We start from the raw sequence: 18,357 nt of genomic DNA, 5'->3' as shown, positions 1-18,357 counted from the left end.
TCCCGTGGGAGATGACGCTGACGTCACGGGTCTCAGTAGCACGTGAGAGTTCTGGGTATTGGTGGCATCTGTGCTTCTAGATGTCACTAGGGGGTGGTTCAGTTCTAGGTGTCGGTGATGTTCTGGTTCTAGGTGTCGCTTGGTGTCACGGTTACTCCGTGTGATAGTCACTCGGTGTGATGGTGACCCAGTGACCCTATCTGGGGAGCCCTCATGATTCTAAGTGACGGTACTTGTGGTTCTGAGTGTTAATGGAGGTGGTGGCAGCAGACGGCCTCTGGAGTTCTAAATCCTTCTGGAAACAGTGGTTTAATAAGGCCCAGTTGTTGCCAGCCCTGAATGTCTTATGAAGTTTGGATTTTTTTTTTTTTTTTTTTTTTTTTGCTGAGGAAGATTGGCCCTGAGCTAACATCCATGCCCATTTTCCTCTACTTTATATGTGGGATGCCTACCACAGCATGGCATGCCAAGCAGTGCCATGTCCGCACCTGGGATCTGAACCAGCGAACCCCAGGCCACCGAGAAGGGGAACGTGCGCACTTAACCGCTGCGCCCCTGGGCTGACCCCAAGAGTTTGGATTTTAGTCTGAGAGCGGTGGGGGGGTCATTGTAGGTTTGTTTGCAGCCACGTGACCGAAGTCGAAGCTGCACTTTCCCAAGGCGATTCCAGCAGCAATTTATGAAACAGATCCCAGAAGAGTGGGACAGACACTGCATGGGGTGGGGGTCCCGTAGCCATTTGCCAGCCGGGGTCAGGTGGACCTGGGGGTTTACGTCGGCAGCTTCCTGACCCGTCACCTCCTCCCCACGCCCACAGAAGCAGAAGTTCCAGCCGCTCGGAGCTTTCAGAAGGACGACAGACCTTCTCAGCCACTTCGGGGGAGCGGTTTGACGGATGAGCTAACTCAGCAGAAAGCAAGGACCCCCGAGAGAGAGCAGGATCCGGGGAGGGACGTTTCGATGCCCAGGGTGGTCTGCTAAGATCCCGGTCTCCAGGATGTGGGGGGCTCCGCCTGCCTCATTCCCGCCCAGGACTCCCTCCCGCAGTCCATGCTCTGCAGGGAGACCAGAGTGACGTCACCAGAAACGTGGACACTTGGAAGGACACCAGAGACACGGAGAAGAGGAGGCTGGATGTCCTCAAGGCGCCCAGCTCCTGGCCCCGGATGCGCAGGACTCTCTCCAGGAAGGCGCCCTCCCAGCCGTGAGACTTGACCGTCCTCACGTGCCTGAGGATGCAGCTAGTGAGCCGTGCCCGGGAGTCCTTCCGCCTCATCTGCTCTGCCTGGGACAGAGGGGAGAGGAGAGGAGAGGGCGGGGATGAGTCTGGAAATCTCCTTCTGTGCAACCGCCACACCCCACCACCAGCAAATCCTGATGATTCTGTCCCCAAACCAGGTGCCAAGCTGTGCGCCTCTCAGCATCTCTGTCCCCACAGTCCTGGCCCGAGCCACTGCCATCTCGTGCCTGGACCACTGCAGGAGGCTCCTTCCTCCTGTCCTCCTGTTTCCGCCCTCATCGCGGGTGGCGGAGACGCGACATAACGGAGGGAAGCCCCTGAAAGCAAGGGAAGACGAGAGTCCCTGAACCAGCCTGGGCATGGGGCCGTCAGGAAGGCTTCCTGGAGGTGGAGGGGACACCTGAGCTACGTCTTAAATGCTGAGGAGGTGCTGGGCCTGCGCTGAATGGTGGATGGAGGTGGGCGGGGAAGACGGAGGGGCAGCGTGACTCAGAGGAGGGTGTGGGCTGGGGCTAAGAGGGGGAGGGGCGCTGGATCGCGCTGAACGTCAGCAGAGGAGTGTGGGGGCCACCGTGTGTCACCACGAGGGGCATCACTCAAGGGGCCACCGGATGGAGAATGTCTTAGAGGCCAGAGAGGAGGCTGGAGAGACAGGCTCCACGAGAGCCACCTCCCTCCCTCCCTCGCTCCCTCCTTCTTTACTCCTTGGTTCCCAGCATCCTTTGCTCTGGGAACCTTTCCGTCTAATGAGAGAGAACAAACGAAGAGCCAGGTGCACCCTACGACAGGTGACAAGTGACAGCACTCTGGAACGAAAGTGCGCAGGCAGAGGACACGCTAGGGGAGGTGGAGGGAGGGCGTGCTTGCTGTGCCCAGGGCGGCTGGCGAGGGGGCTGCCCAGGCTCAGGGAGGGCAGGGAGGGAGACGGGGGTCTGGGGCAGGGCGTTCCGGGCAAAGGGAACGGCCAGGGCAAAGGCCTCGAGTGAGCAGGGGATGGGGGCAGGAGTCCACCGCAGAGGCTTGGCTCTGACTCAGAGCGACACGCGAGCCACGGCGGTTCTGAGCAGAGAGGGACATGACCTATGTGGTTTCATAGGTGCCCACTGGCTGATGTGTGCAGGGATGGGGCCAGGGCGAGGGCAGAAGCAGGACTCAGTGAAGGGGTCGCTGAAGTGGTCCAGGTGAGAGACAGTGGGGCTCGGGGGGCTCAGGGCGACGTTCTGGATGCGTTTCAAAGGTGATGTCAACCAAATTTGCCGACAGATGGGGTGTGAGAATGAGAGGTGACCGTGCTGACCCACGGTTGGTTTGTGGCCTGGACGCTGGAGAGATGGAGCTGCCATCCACCGAGATGGGGGACGTGGGGGGCACAGGTCTGAGTGATGGGAAAGGCTCCCACCACTGCTGGGCCTGGGCAAAACCAGGCCAGCTACGCTTCTGCCCTCTCATCTCTGCCCACCCCGCCTCTCTCCTCCTATCTCTGCCCTCCCCATCTCTCTCCTCCCCACCTCTCCTCTTCCTACCTCTGCCCCCATCTCTCCCCTTCCCACCTCTCCCCTCCCTATCTCTCCCCTGCCTGCCTCTGCCCTCCCCACCTCTCCCCTCCTCATCCCTCCCCTCCCCACCTCTGCCCTCCCCATCTCTCCCCTCCCCACCTCTCCCCTTTCTACCTCTGCCCCCATCTCTCCCCTTACCCCTTCTCCCCTCCTCATCTCTCCCCTCCCCGCCTCTCCCCTCCCCATCTCTCCCCCCCAACTCTGCCTGCCCCATCTCTCCCTTCCTTTGCAGGCCGCCTTCCCAACCTCCCGCCTGGCGTGTCCCTTCTCCCGAATGTCAAACCTGATGGTGGTTCCTCTTCTTGCTGATGAAGAAGTTCAGAGGGAGGAGGCTCAGGAAGACAGCAATGGCAGTGAGGGCAGAGGGTCCTAGAAGCTGGACACAGAAGGGACAGGATGTCACAAGATGCCTCCGGGAGCCCAGCTGGAGACCCCGAGGGATCTGGTCAGTCTTGGTGAGAGGGGATCAGACTTGGGTCCTAAGCGGGGGTGTCAGAGAGTCTGAGGAAGGCAGCCACCGGGTCACAGAGACCGGGACTCACGGGGGTCCACAGAAGGAGACACCTGCTGAGGACCAAGTCCTTCTGCATCCGGGAGGGGAAGGATGCAGCTCACAGGATGTGGGCGGGGGGTGGGGGGAATATTCAACACAGGTCGTGCTTCTAGATGGCCGGGCAAGGGAGGTGTGCCTGGCCGGAATGGTGGAGCCGGACGTCTGGACTCAGGATCTGGGTTCAAATCCCAGCTCTGACACCCCCTAGTGTGGCCTCAGGCAGTTACTCACCCTCCCTAAGCGGCAGTTTCCTCCTCTGTTAAACGGAAACAGAGCTGTCCCACAGCCTATCGTGAGTGCCCGTGTCATACAATCGACGACCACCCCGGTCCTCATTTCACCCCCACGGGCTGCCAGATTTAGCAAAGAAACCTCTAGGACACCAGCCCAGGTAAATCTGGCTTTCAGATAAGTTTTTAGGGTAAGTATGTCCCATGCAATACTCCATTTATCTGAAATTCATATTTAACTGGAATCTTGTGTTTTGTCTGGCAGCCCAACGACGCCCCAGCTGTGTGACTTTCGGACAGTGTGTTTCCTCTTGGCTGTGGTTTGTCTGGAAAATCTGCAGGTGTGGGAGGGAATAAAGGATTTTTAAGTGCCTGTGACTTTTGGAGACTCCTCCTGAGGTTATTTGGGCCCATTCTCGAGACCAGCCCCACCCCTCTCCCCAGGCTGTGGGCCTCAGTTTCCCCCCTCAGCCCCTAAGAACAGTTTTCTTATCTCCTTGATAACCCAGCGAGCCAGTTTCATTTATGCAGCAAGGGCGTCTCCCAGTGGCTGGATGGAGAAGTGCCCAGAAGGCAAACGCCAGCCCGTCCCAGCCAGAGTGGGGAAAATACTCAAAGAAATGTGAATCGAAGGTTAAACTCTCTGCAAAACTGGTATCCTTTAGCGAAAATTCTACAAATGCTGACTGTAGCAACCCTGAGGCCCCCTCTCCTTAACCAGGAGCTCAGGGTGACCCTCTGAGGTTAGGGACCATCTGCCAAGAGGCAGGGAACTTGATGGGTGTGTCGTCTGCAGATTCGCTCTAGTCCTGAGACTGCGGGCGCGATGCCCTGAATTTTCCAACGAGCCCTCCCTCTCTCCCTAGCAATAACAGCTACGTTTCTGGACCGCAGGTCAGGACCTGTCTGAAGCGCCTTACTGTCCTTTCTGAGTACTTAAGGCATGCCAGGCCCTAGAATACAAGGTCTCGAGTCAGAAAGGGTCCTGGCCCCGTGTCCTACAGGGTGCATGGAGGCAGGAGAGGGGCAACAACGATGATAACACGCACCAGGTGGCATTTTAGAGGCTGCCACACTGGCTCAGAATCCATAAGCCGTGGACACTCCCCCCCAGGGGCCTGCGAACCGTGGCACGTGGCCGGATCCCTCCTCCTTTTCTTGCACAGCCCGCAAGCTGTACCAAAATTACTAATGGCTTTTTGCGTTTTCAAATGGTTGAAGACAATCAAAAGGAGAAGACTATTTCAGGACGTGGGAAAGTTACGTAAAATTCAGTGTCCATAAATAGTTTTCTTGCAACACCGCCATGCCGATGGGATCAGTGTTGTCTGCGGCCGCTTTTGCACCAGAAGAGCACAGCTGAGTAGTTCTGAAAGAGATCGTGTGGTCCCCAATATCTACAACAGTTACGATCTGGTCCTTTACGGAAAAGTTATGGAGCCTGGCACTGACGCCGGGAGCAGAGATGGAATAAGATCTTCAGAGGAACTGTCCCGCCCGGGTATGTAATTAACCACACAGCAAATACTTACAAAGTCCCACTGTGTGCCACACCCATCTAAGTGCTTCACAAGTACCAGCACATTTCACACCTCAAGGCCGGCGGGGGCACCCTTGTTCATTACCATCCTCACCTCACAGATGGGGAAATGAGCCACAGGGAGGCTAAGCTACTTGTGCCAGGTTTTACAACTTGCAAGTGGTGGTAAAAGCAACGTCTGAACCCAGTCCGTCCCACTGCCAAGTCTGTGCTTTTAATTAAAAAAAAAAAAATCCTACATCACAAAGTAGATGTGAGGAAGTCAGGAAAAGCTCTGATTTTTCTTTTTTTTTTTTTTGGCCACATGGCCACTTTATGCCTTTTGAAAAACTAGGTAGCAAATTCTTGCCCCTCCAGTGTTCTCTTTACCTACGTGGTAAAGAGTACCTACGTGGTACCCTGATATCACAGCCGAGAAGTGTCAGTGTCATCATCATCAGCATCATCATTTTATAGATGAGGAAAGCGAGGCCCAGCGAGGGTGAGCATCTTGCCCCAGGTCAAGCGAGGGCCATCCTTGACCAAGACTTTGCCCATCGTATCAGCGGTCAGTGCGAAGATGAAGACCAGATTCAGGAAAGACAGAGGGGGCGGAGGGAGAGAAGACTCAGCTCAAATCCGTCTCCCTCTGCCCCAGCTCACCTGCCACAGGTAGACAAAGCAGACAACGATCCAGACAAGCGGCAGCCACAGCCCGTTCAGGTAGATGACGCTCTCCGTCAGCCGCTGCACGTCCACGGACACCAGGTTCACCACGTCCCCCACCGCGCTGGCCTTTCTGGAGCCGCTGGACAGAGCCAGGACCTGGGCGGGGCAGGAGGAACGAGACCCGAGTTGGAAGGAAGGATGGGGCGTGGGGCAGGCACGGAGGTTCATGGTGTGGACTGAGCAAGAGCACAGCAACCCAGCAGGCCTGGCTCTGAGCTGGGCTGCCCTTGCTGGTATGTCCAGTTCTCTTTATCATTGGAGCCTCAGTTCACGTGTCTGTAAAGTGGGCTCGTCGAATCTCCTGAGCCAGCCTCCCAGGGCCGTTGTGAGAATCCACCGAGATGACAGATCCGTAAATACTCTGAAATCCTACAGCATGGGAGCAATAATCATTAACAACACAAAGCATAAAAACCTTGGATTCCTGACAAGAATGGTGGTCCTCTGCTGAGTGCTAACTGTGTCCCAGCCACTGGGCTAAACCCACAGGCTCATGGCTCTCTGGCATGGAGCAGGCACTGCCGTAGTTCATTCAACCCAAAACGCCGCGGAGAAAATGCTCTCTATTTTTGTATCGCTAAGGAAAAAAATCAACGCCGATTAAGTAAGACCTGCAAGACACATCTTGATTTCAGAAGCGGTGAAAAAGCAAGAAAGAAAAGTGAGACTAGAATCAATGAAATGCACCATTACCAACCCCATTTTACAGCTCAGGAAACTGAGGCACAGAGAAATTGACCAACATGCCCAAAGTCAGAGGGCTTGGAAGTGGGGCCGGCCCCGTGGCAGAGTCGTTACGTTCTTGCATTCCGCTTCGGTGGCCCAGGGTTTCGCTGGTTCGGATCCTGGGCACGGACGTGGCACTGCTCATCAGGCCATGCTGAGGTGGCATCCCACATGCCACAACTAGCAGGACCCACGACTAAAAATATGCAACTATGTACTGGAGGGCTTTGGGGAGAAGAAGAAGAAGAAGAAGAAAAGGAAGATTGGCAACAAATGTTAGCTCAGGGCCAATCTTAAAAAAAAAAAAAAAGAGGGCTTGCAAGTGGCTAGGCCAGGATTGGAATCCAGTATGACTAAGGCATGACTTGGGCCAGATGGGGTGTTAGATTGACCCCTGTGGGCATTAATGTGCCTCTCAGACACCCACCTGGTTCTCTGGCAGACCCAAATCTGCCCTGACTCTGGGGTCACAGTGGACCCCTCCCAGCCCGCGGAGTGCAAAGTTCTACTTGCAACCCTTCATCTACGACATGGACAGGGAAGGAGTATGTCAAGGCCAACAGATCAGGAGACGACTGTCATTGACAAGATAGCTCTTAAACTCACAGATCTAAGAGGAGGGGCCCTCCATGCCACAGGGGGCCACGTGGAGAAGCACCAGGGTCCGTCAGAGGTGGGGGAGGGGGGACCGTGGGCAAGAGCCTGTGCTGCGGTTTTTCACAGGAAGGAAGGGTCCGGCAGGTTCAGGATCGGCCAGTGTCAATCATTTCAGCAGGCTCTGGGGCTGTGCCGGGTGGTCTGGCACCCACCCTGGGGTGATCAGGGCCCGGGACAGCGGCCTGGAGTGTGAGAGCCATAAAGGGGGCGCTTGGGGGTGTGAGCTCCGGAGTGGTGGGTTGGCGTAGGAAGGCTGTGCTCTAGGTGCGTCATCTGCTATCTCTAGGAACCGGCGGTCCCTCCAGTGTCAGCAAGGCCCCAGTTGTCAACGCACCAGATGCGGACAATAAAAAGACACGGTTAATACAGAAGCAGCCCAGAGGGTGGAACGGGGGGGTCTGACCTCATCAGAGGAAGGAGGCGTCCCTAAGGAGGGAGTGGGAAGAGCAGAGGCCTCAGGCCATCTTCCCGTCAGCCTCGACTCAAGATTTGGACTCGCAAGACTGGACAGGCCACACCCAGCTCCAGCGGCCTCCTCTGGGGACAGCAGGCAGGGCAGTGCCAGGGCTGTCCGTGTGGCCACACGCATGAGCTGTTCCCTTTGTCCCCCTCGGGGCTGGAGGGCCCTGGCTCAGATACTCCAGACCCCACAGGAGCCAACCTCTCTTACAGCAGCAGTCTCATGGGGTCACCTCCGGGGTCCCCTGAGGGGACAAGAGTCCCTGTACAGAGGGAAGCCAAAGCTATGACTTCCCACCAGGTGTTCACGGTTCACTAGCCGCCCAGATGCAATTTACCAGCAGGTCAGGGGGCATTTTTCCTGGGAGCCGTGTTGCCTGGTAACACAGCTGACAGTCCACCTTTATCTGATTTCCACACAGCCTGCAGGTTCACCTTTATACTCACGGGGCATGAGTGGAAGGTAACTACATGAAGAGGAGTGGAAAGGATGTCTGGGCAGTGGGAACAGCAAGTGCAAAGGCCCTGAGGTGGGAGGGTGCCTGGTGTGTTTGAGGGTGCCTGGCATGTCTGTGGCTGGAGGGCGGTGAGGAAGAGAGAAGGCATATGACGTGATGAGGTTGGGAAGATCCCAGGGTCAGATCACACAGGGTCTTATGGAAATAACCAAGGAGGTGAGAGTGTAGTGCCCATGCTATAGCAAAGTAATGAATGAGAGTGTTTTCAGGCACAGATGATACTAACAGGTCAGTGAGGTTTTCCTTCCTGGCTGCAACATTTGTATGTAAATCAGGGCAGGATGGAGCGAGGGGAAAGCCCCACGCTTACCCCCTGGGGCTCACCTTTCTGTACACCAGGCCAGTGAGGGCCGTTCGCAGCCTCATCTGCAGTACCTTGAGTCTGTACATGCACTGCTGCTCAAACAGCGTTTGCAGGCAGGCGGAGAGGAACATCAGTGCCGCCAGGAGAAAGCCCTTCCAGGCCGGGGTGTGGGGGTCGCCGATAAATTCCAGAAAAAGGCTTGCGGGAGACAGAGGGAGAAGGGACAGCTGATGAGAGAAGGCACCCAGGGTCTTCCCTTGTCCACGCCTGGCCGGGGCTGGAGGGTCGGACATTGTGGTAGCTTTTGTTTTTGTTTTTTTTTTGCAAAAAATGGCTGTGACGATTTCCCCCGCTGTCCTCGCTCACTTTCGATGTGACTTGTGGCTCCTCCAGCCAAGATGTGGAGTTTTTATCCTCCCCGGTGCCGGGCTGAAGGGCGTCCCCACAAAATTCAAATGTCAAGGTCCTAACCCCAGTGCCTCAGAGTGCCACCGTGTTTGGAGAGGGGGCCTTTGAAGAGGTGATAAGGTTAAAATGGCGCCGTGAAGGTGGGACCCTAGTCCTGTCGGATTGGTGTCCTGTAAGAGGAAATTTGGGCACCCGAGAAGGCACCAGGGGTGCACGGGCACAGAGGAAAGCCCGTGTGGGGACACAAAGAGCTGAGAGAGGGCTCGGAAGAAAGCCACCTTGATCTGGGACTTGCAGCCTCCAGAACCGTGAGAAAGCACCTTTCTGTCGGTTAAGCCGCCCCGAGTCTGCACTACTTTGTTTCAGCGACCCTCGCAAACGAATACACCGCCCCTTGGATCCGGGCTGGCGGTGGAACCAGCTTCGGCCAACACAACGTGGTGGAAGTGACACCGTGCCAGCTCCGAGCCCGGGGCCTCAAGAGAAAACGCAGCTGGTGCTGTTTGTCTCCGACCCCTGTCACGCGGCCACGTGAACAAGCCAGAGCTCGCCTTTTGGAGGATAAGAGACCACGTGGAGTGGAGACAAGCTGTCCCAGCTGAGACTATCTCGGACCGGCCAGGCTCCAGCCATCTCTGCAGCTGACTGCCGATGCACGAGCGAATCCGGCCAAGAAGAGAAGGACCGCCCGGCTGAGCCTGGCCCGAATTGCTGACCCACATTCTCATAAGCAAATACATGACGTTAAGCCCTCTGCTTTCGGGATGTTTTGTTACACAGCAAACGCTAACTGATACGGCCACGTTAGAGTTCACTCATTTTCCCTCCCTGAGGTCGGCTGCTTTCTCATTGATATTTGTCCCTCCTCAGTGTCTCTTTCACCCATCCCCCAGGGCCCGGAGCGCCAGAGACCTAGGCAGAGGCAGAAAGAGGGCTGAAGGCCCCCTGGCCCTGGAAGGGCGCCATGAAGGGCCCACCGGCCTCACTTAGCAAGGCACTCAAGGCCTGAACTCACCTGAGGAGCTTGGGGACAGCGAACCTGAAGACGTCACTGATGATCAGGCTGAGGGTCCCCAGGAGGAAGGTGGGGCGGAACACCCGGCAGATGGCCCTCAGCAGGGGGCCCCTCTGGCTCCCTTCTCGCTGCAGGAAGGGCTCCGTCTCGGGGTCCTCCAGGCCACGGCCTCCTCTCCTTTGAGACTCTCCTGCCTTGGCGTGCCTTGGGGGGGAGGAGAAGCCGGCTCTGGGCCCTTGCAATAGACTAAATGTTCGTGTCCCCCCTTCCCCTGAATTCACCTTGAAACCAACCCCCAACACGACGATATTGGGGCGGGGCCTTTGGGAGGTGACTAGATCATGAGGGTGGGGCCCTCAGGAGCGGGATTAGTGTCCTTATGAAAGGGACCCCAGAGAGCTCCCTCCGCCTTCCACCACGTGGGGACACAGTGAGAAGACGGCCGCCTAAGAGCCAGGGAGCCGGCCCTCCCCAGACACCGAATCTGCTGGCGTCTTGATCTTGGACTGCCAGCCTCCAGCGCTGTGAGCAACACATTTCCGTTGTTCATAAGCGCCCCCCCGGCTGTGCCATTTTGTTATGGCAGCTGAATGGACTCGCACATCCTTTTCAGCATCCGCGGAGGTGGCCTCGGAGCCGCCGGCAGCAGGACCAGGCGTTCCAGGGGTATTTTCCCAGCAAGCGGGGTGGGTGGGCATGCAGCCGGCCTCGCTCCCTCACCTCTTCTTCCCTGTCCTCCAGAAGACCCCCTTATTATGAGACAGCCAGCCAGGGGAGGGATGGGGTGGGGCCCTAAGGCCTCACGGAGGCGATGGGAATGCACACGCATTGAGCACCTTCTGTGTACCAGGTCCCCCTTAGCGCTAAGAGCCCGGCAAGCCTAGGGCTGTTCCCATTTCACAGACGAGGACACTCAGGCTCTGAGGTGGCCGTGTCCAAAGGCACAGAGCTGAGAAGTCAGAGAACTGCCGTCTGATCCCAACTCTCAGCCTGCGGAGCCCAGGCCCTTTTTGATCCGTTCGGACGCTCCCCCTTCCTCGGTTTCCACAACTGGCCAGCCCTTAGGTGGTTCTGAACCGGTTTAGAACTCGTTTAGAATCACAGCTGATGTCTGTGGGCCTGGCACTTCCGGTCTGGATTAAACCACAGGCAGAAGCTCAGGCAGCCTTGATGCCGAAGATCGAAGATCACTGGCCTTGGTCATAACCAGGGGCCGCAGGGAGAGCCAAGATGAGGGAGGGAGAGGAGGTGGGGGAGAGGCAGGGGGCAGGTTGGTCCTCAGCCACAGGGAGACACTGGCAGTGATGCAGCTGCTGACAACTTAGTTGCTGTGTGGCCTCGGGCAGACTGTTGCCCTCTCTGTGCCTCTGTGTCCTTTTGTATGAAAGGATGGGCCTGGTCCCACTCTCCAAGTCCCTTCCAGCTCTGACCACCTATGGGGTTATCAGCAATTTCAACGCCCCATTTACAGAGCTTGGACCCGGGCCGGGCACTGGGACCAGCCCATGACGTGTACGAGCACATCGACTCCTCCTGACCTCACTGCCCGGTGGGTATCATGGGCTCCCCATGTTACCTGGGAGTCGACTGAGGCTCTGAGAGGTGGGGACAGCTGCCCAAGGCCACACAGTGAGGAAAGAGCAGAGATTCGAGCCCAGATTTCAATTCACGGTTCACACGGTGCCTCTCTGTGAGCCCCACCCCCCACCAAAAATTAAAAAAAGAAGGAGCCTTGGTGAGTGTGTGTGGCCCGACCCTCGCTGACAAGGTCACGGCCTTGCCCTTCACCCCTGGCCCGCAGGTGTGCTGTTTGGTTTGGCGTCTCTGGAAGGTTGTGGCTTGGCCTCCCACACGGAGCTGGGCACGGCCCGGCGCTCACAGACATTTTGGTATTTGGGGTCCAAATGCCAAAAGGATGTCACCTCCTTGCAGAGGCCGTCCCCAAGCCCCGTCCGCGTCAGATCCCATGGTCTAATTCACAGCTGGGCTCACCCTCCTCAACTCTCTCCCTCACTTCTCTGCCTCGTTAGAACTCCGGGCACGTAGACCTTTTGCTCGTATTTTCCCCAGCACCTGGTTCAGCTCCTGAGGGCAGCAGGTGCTCAATAAATGCGGATTGTGTGCCGTGTGCAAAGGGCCTAAGAGGAGCGCCTGGTGCATGATGTTATAAAGATTTGAGGAAGGAAGGAAAGAAGGAAGGGTGGAAGCTAGCAGCTTGGTTTGTGGACAGAACTTGGCCTGGGAGCCAGGAGACCGAGGTTCCGATGCCTGGTCTGTCCCCTCCCCTCGGAGCCTCAGTGTTTCCGTCTGTAAAATGGGGTGCGCAGAGGCCACTGGGAGGGCTCTTTCCAGCTGGAAGGTTTTGCCCAGTTCTGTTCCAGCTGCTCACCCAGCCCTCTGAGTCACAGTGCTCAACCGTCAGGCTCCATAGCAAACGTCCCCCTCCCCAGCGGGTCTCAATTTCCATCAAGGAAGGTCTCGAGACCCGTGTCTTGTCTTTGGTCTCTGGACGGAAGGCCATTTAGTGCAGGACTCGCAAACGACCACAGGGTGAGGAGGGGTGTGAGTGAGTGGCCAGGGCTAAGTTGGGGGGGTGCAAAAGGGAGTGGTGGAGACTGGGGCAAGCTGAAGGACACATGGCCGGGGCCTCGGGGCAGCCACGACCCAGACCCCCTCTCCTGTTGCCGGGCGGGGATGCGACCCGGCGCTGCCACTCTGCTTTGAGAGAGACCAGAATGCCAGATTTTTATGTGAGCTCTCTAAGATTTTCAATGTTGGCAACTTATTAAAAAAACAAAACAAAAAAGCCCCAAACCACAAGAACAACAAAACACCAAGTGGGCCAAACATATCTTGTGACTCTGACTCGGTCAGGAGGTGGTTGGCCTGTGACCTCTCGGGATGGTGTCCTCTCCCTTCCCTCCCCTTTCCAAATTGCAAAATATTTCAGAAATGATGCCAAAGCTCTCTGTGTGTGTAATCAGTCAGCTCAGAAAATGACTGAGCCCGGATCTCGGCGTAACATGTGTTTCTCACTTCCTCCTGTCTGTTGTCTACGGGGTCTCAAACTGTTCCGGAGAATATTTCTATCCACTTGCTCCCATACTGGGTGACGATCATTCTCATGCTGGCAGGGGAGGCCAGGGCTGGGAGAGAGTGGACAAGACCGCCAGGCCCTTTTGAATGAACTCTGCCCCTCAAACGTCACCTAAGAGTGGAGGGGCCGTATGGCAAGGTACGCCTGGGGCGAGAGAGAGCGGCTGTCTTGATTCATTCCCGTTACTCACTCCCTTTGGAAAATACACCCTCTTCTTTTGGGGAGCAGCCCCTCTGTGCCCCGTGTGGCTCTGAATCATGGGGCCTGGCCCCTGGCCATGGGATGGGCCCCTGAGAGGCACATGACTCAAGCCAGCCAATCAGAGGCCTTCCTTAGGATTTTCTATATGGATGCTAGGAGAGAGAGGCTTGCTCATTCGGCTGGAGGGGCTGAACTGGTATGGTATGCGACAGGCCAATACACAGCCATCAGCTGGGCTGAGACATGCAGGGAAAGAATTTGGACATCCTTCAAGTTCCTGGATCCAGCCATACCTGAGGCTAGATCGACTTTTTTAGCTACAGGGGCCAGCAGACTCTCTGTCTCTCTCCATTTCTCTCTCTTTCCAGAGATGCCCCAGAAGGCTGAGGGAGAATGGACAGGACTAGAAAGAGCTTGAAATCCCCTGGATAACTGATATCACTTGAGCTTTTACCATTTTCGAGGAATTCCCTAAGTTCTTTCCTATAAATGAATTTTTCCATCCCCCACAAGCTAGGAGCTAGGGGCTGACAGCCTCCCCATTGGAGAGAGAAGGAAAGTGAGGCCCAGGAAACGAACGGCTCAGGTAAAGAAGTAAGTGAGCAGTTGCCTGCGTGTTGAGGATGGCACCCAGCCCTCCACCACCAGGCTGTCTCCCGCCAGCCATTCCACCATCCAGCTTCCTTCTGGGGGCCTCCAGGGGCTCCCTCTTTGTCCTTCTGGGACTCGCAAAGCACTCTGGGAGGGGATGCACCTTGAGCCTGACCGGTTAATGCTCTGAGATCAGCTGGCAGGTGGGGGACAGTGGCGGGGAGCCCAGGGGAGGCTCTGGGCCTGTATTTGGGGCCGAACGGTGCGCTCTGCTGAGGAGCAGCCGGCTGAGCTCTCGCGCTCCGCACACTCACCGCCGGGCCGCGCTGCGGGTCCTCGTCCATTCTCTCTCGAGCTGGGAAACAAGTTGTCCCGAGGAGTTTTCTCTCCCAAGCGTCCAGAGGTCTCTTAGTCCCAGCGGCTTCTTGAAGCCCCTCCAGACCAGCCTGTCAAAGAGCATCATCAGGCCAGCTCCTCCTGCTGTCCACCCCTGCGGGGGGCTGGCTTGGTGGCTGTGTGACCCGGGGCAAGTCCCTTTACCTCTCTGTGCCTCTGCGGGCCCCTTGGGAAAATGAAAGCAACTGATCTAACTGCACCTGACATTTGGGGCATGTCTCAGTTTGCAAAAGATCATCTCATTTAATTCTCACGTGAGCCTGTAGATTACTATTGACCCATTTTACCGATGAGGAAGAAAACTGAGGCTCAGAGAGATGAAGTGACCTAACTCTGCGTGGCAGGGGAGATAAACCTCCCTAGGAGTCAACAGTCCAGAGTTGAAAACACTCACTGTGCAGGAAACCTGAACTCCTCCCTCAGCTTTAAATGTCCCCACTTTCCTCTTCATTCACAGCTCAGCCACCTGGCCTCAGGACCTTTGCACATGCATGTTGCCTTGCTGAAAACTCTTTTCCTGCCACTTATTACTCATTGTTCACTTCTGGGCTTACACGTGATTTCCTTAGAAGCCCACTTTGACGACTCCCCCAATCCAGGTAGATTTCCCCATTATAAGCTCCCATACTTTCCTGAACTTTTTCTTCATAATGCTTTGCAATTAAGATTATTTACTTTTTCAGTGTGATTATTTATTGATTGTCTTTCTCCTCCGTTGAACAGTAAGCAACACAGGGGCAAAGACCTTTATTCTCCTCCTCTGTATCTCTACCTGCTGGCACAGGGCACAAGAAAATTTGTCAAAGGAAGCCACTTATCAGCTCTGTGACCTTGGGCAAGTCGCTTCCCACCAATGGACCTCAATTTTCTCACCTTAAAATGAGAGTGTTGTTTCCATACGTGGGACTGGCCTGTGCGATGACGGTAGTCGGCACATACACAAGAAATTAATTCCTATAGATTTCCATAGCGGGAGCATTCCCATCTTTTCGGGTCTCTGGAATCCCCCTGACGACACCGAGGAGGAGGTCTTGTGTGGAGCTGGTCTTGAGCTCCTCTCTGAGACTTTCAAGGTCCCTCCCTAACGCAGAGCATCAGTTCTCATCTAGAAATTATTAACGGCGCTTGGTTCTCACTGAAATGACTTTGGGAGGTGGACATGGCCCATGACTCTATAGATTTTCCTGATTTGGGCAGCGATAGAAAATCTCCTCTTTTTTTTTTGAGGAAGATTAGCCCTGAGCTAATATCTGCTGCCAATCCTCCTCTTTTTTTTCGCTGAGGAAGACTGGCCCTGAGCTAACATCCGTGCCCATCTTCCTCTGCTTTCTATGTGGGATGCCTACCACAGCATGGCTTGCCAAGCGGGGCCATGTCCGCACCCGGGATCTGAACTGGCGAACCCCGAGCCGCCAAAGCGGAACGTGTGCACTTAACCGCTGAGCCACCGGGCCGGCCCCCAGAAAGTTTCCTTTTAAAAAAAGTCTATTAAAGTAGTGAAAGTGAGTTGATTTAAAGAAAAAGACTTTCAATAAATAGCGTACAAGGATACCCCAACAAGGCAAGAAGCTTGAAGAGTGGTCCACAAATGCCCACGTTTGGGAAACAGAGAGCTGGGTCCTCCTGGAGCTGTTTAGGAAATGTCTACGCTCTCTCCACCCCCCCACAGAGCATCCTGGTCTTCATTTATGTAACAACCAATTTCTACAACACTCATTAGGGGCGAGGCCCTGTGCTAAGTGCCTCACAAGCCTTATCTCATTTAATCCTCACAACCTCATGAGGTGGATGCTATTATCATCCTCATTTTACAGATGCAGAGACTGAGGCACAGAGACCGTAAGGAGCTTGCCCAAGGTCACACAGCCAGGAAGTGGTGGGGCTCGGATTCAAATCCAGGTGCTCCCGAGGTCTGACGGCAGTGTGGTCATCAGGAGAGGGCCTGGTAGGTGGGCACGTTCTCTGTGCCTGGTGTGCTGGCCCTGGAGAGACATCCGTCTTCTCCACCAGCCTGGGAGCCCCCCGGGGAGTAAAGATGTGATCTTTTACCTCCTCACCCGCAGTGCTTAGCACATAGTAGGTGCCTATTAAATGTTGGTGGGTGACTGAAGCCGAGTAATAGATGTGATTTTATTGAGCGCCTGCTGTGTATAAGCACTAAGCACTTTATCGTGAACGAAGGTAGAGTTGTCCCCATTTCACAGAGGAGAAAACCGAGACCCTGAATGTCTGTGATAAGGCCGGCTGAGACAGAGCCAGGATTGAGACCCAGACCTCACTCCAGTGGGTGGATGGAACGGGATGCGGGGGGTGGACACATGGAATCTGAGAGGGCAGCTCTGAGGCAGGGCCTGAGAGAGCCTGGCTGACCTCGGCAGGCTCTTGGGGGAAACTCATGGGGGAAGAGCTGTGGTGACAAATAAGGGCAGCAAATGCAAGTGGGTGGGGGCACCCCCTTGGCCCCTTCTCTGCTACTTTACTTACCCAGAAACCCACCAGAACGTGGCCTTGGAGGGGAAGGAGGCCCCAGCCTCTGGACATGGATTCTGGAAAGACAAACGACGGGGGAGAGGGAAGACTTGGTCTCATGTGGCACGGCCAGGATGTCCTGGTCCAGCTTAGCCATGGTCCAAAAGTGCTCACCGAGGTGCCCTGTCCCTTGTCTACTTGGCAGAGGTGGACACTTATGGGCTTGGGGCTTCCCAGCAGGCAAGGCGAAAAGGGACTTGGCCACAGGACTGACAACACCCACAAGGCGAGAACTAACAGTTTTCCAGAACAACTGTTGTTAACGCTGAGACCAAGAAGCTCTCCCAGCCAGGACCGTGCATGAAACGGAAAACAGCATCCTCAACAACGTCCCCAGTGAACGTAGTGAGGAATGAAGTGGGATCTGTGCTGAGGTTTTGCCAGCTGCTCCAGAAAGACTGCACAGATCTATGCTCTCCACCAGTAGGCACGAGGGTGCCCTTTTCACCACATCTTTGCCATCACGGCTTGTTATCCATTTTTAATTTTTTTCTGCCATTCTCATAGGAAAAAAACCCCCAAACTCTAGTTATAGTTTTACCTTGATTATTCGAGCAGCTAAGCATCTTTTCCGATGACCTCAGCCCAGCTGTCTCTTCTCAGGGAATTCTTTCCTGATTTCCCAGACTATCAGTGGACCCTGCTGTAAACTCTCACGGATAGTGAACTTCTGCAGAATTTACCCCGGTCGCAATTTCCCACGTGTTTCTGTAAATATGTGATTAATGTCTGGTTCCCTGACTTGGCTGTTAGCTGCATGAGGACAGGAACCACATCTGTTCGGTCGCCATAGATCTCAGCACTTAGCTGGGCATACAGCAGGGGCTGGCAAGCGATGGCCCCCAGGGCCGAATCCGGCCCACGGCTTGTCTCTGCAAATAAAGTTTTATTGGAACACAGCCATGCTCTTTGCTGACATGTGGTCTGTGGCTGCTATCATAACACAACCGCTGAGCTGAGTCGTTGCCACAGAGACCATACGGCCCCAGAGCCTAAGATATTTCCCATCTTGCTCTGGAGGGAAAGAGTTGGCCACCCCATGGCACAGAGTAGACAGGCGATAAGTACACTTCTTGCTGAATGACGGGATGAATGAAAAATTAAAGGCTTGTGCTCTAGGTACCCCCTATTTGGACACACACGGGGACAGACCAGAATGGAACAGGGACAAGGGGTTGGAAACACGGTGACTTACAGACTGCTGGGGGTCTTTAGGGAAGAAGGGGGGTCGATCAGCGAGGCAGGCCAGCGCAAACTGTGCCGCCACCAGAGACAAGCACAGATAGGTTGACAGGTGGCGGAAGGGGTCGCTCTGGAAGTCCTAGGGAGAGAAAGAGAAGTCCCGCTGAGTCTGGCAGGCAGACGGGGGGCCACCTGAGGCTGGGGAGGAGCGGAGGCCGGGGAGGGTGTGTAACGGGGGGAAAGGCTGAGGCTGAACAGGGTTTCTGATGGGGGCAGTGCCTAAGCAGGGGCTGGACCTGCAGGGTTTGAAAGACAGAGCCCCCGGGATTCCTGGCACCCCTGATTTACGAGCACCCGACTTACAAGCCTTCTGTCCGTACAAAGGGAGGGCCAGGTACAAACGGAGGGCCAGGGGTTTGCTCTTAGTGGGGTGACAACTGGCCACAG

The 18,357-nt window shown here is 55.7% G+C and overlaps 1 protein-coding gene across 3 annotated transcripts in view; it reads right to left on the bottom strand.

Moving 5' to 3' along the window:
* ABCC6 (ATP binding cassette subfamily C member 6) overlaps window positions 1-18,357 on the bottom strand; it is a 59,486-nt gene that overhangs the window by 32,609 nt on the left and 8,520 nt on the right. For all 3 annotated transcript variants that reach the window (XM_023616266.2, XM_070230950.1, XM_070230951.1), the window contains 8 exons: window positions 17,924-18,049; window positions 16,684-16,745; window positions 14,118-14,249; window positions 9,915-10,118; window positions 8,512-8,689; window positions 5,762-5,923; window positions 3,080-3,172; window positions 1,082-1,285 (listed from right to left, as the gene is read on the bottom strand). In XM_023616266.2, coding sequence (XP_023472034.2) covers window positions 1,082-1,285; window positions 3,080-3,172; window positions 5,762-5,923; window positions 8,512-8,689; window positions 9,915-10,118; window positions 14,118-14,249; window positions 16,684-16,745; window positions 17,924-18,049 — 1,161 coding nt within the window. The remainder of the gene's footprint in view (window positions 1-1,081; window positions 1,286-3,079; window positions 3,173-5,761; window positions 5,924-8,511; window positions 8,690-9,914; window positions 10,119-14,117; window positions 14,250-16,683; window positions 16,746-17,923; window positions 18,050-18,357) is intronic.

Source organism: Equus caballus, chromosome 13 (assembly GCF_041296265.1).
Source record: "Equus caballus isolate H_3958 breed thoroughbred chromosome 13, TB-T2T, whole genome shotgun sequence".
In the NCBI taxonomy this organism is placed as follows: Eukaryota; Metazoa; Chordata; class Mammalia; order Perissodactyla; family Equidae; genus Equus; species Equus caballus.
This window is presented reverse-complemented; position numbering and strand designations above follow the sequence as displayed.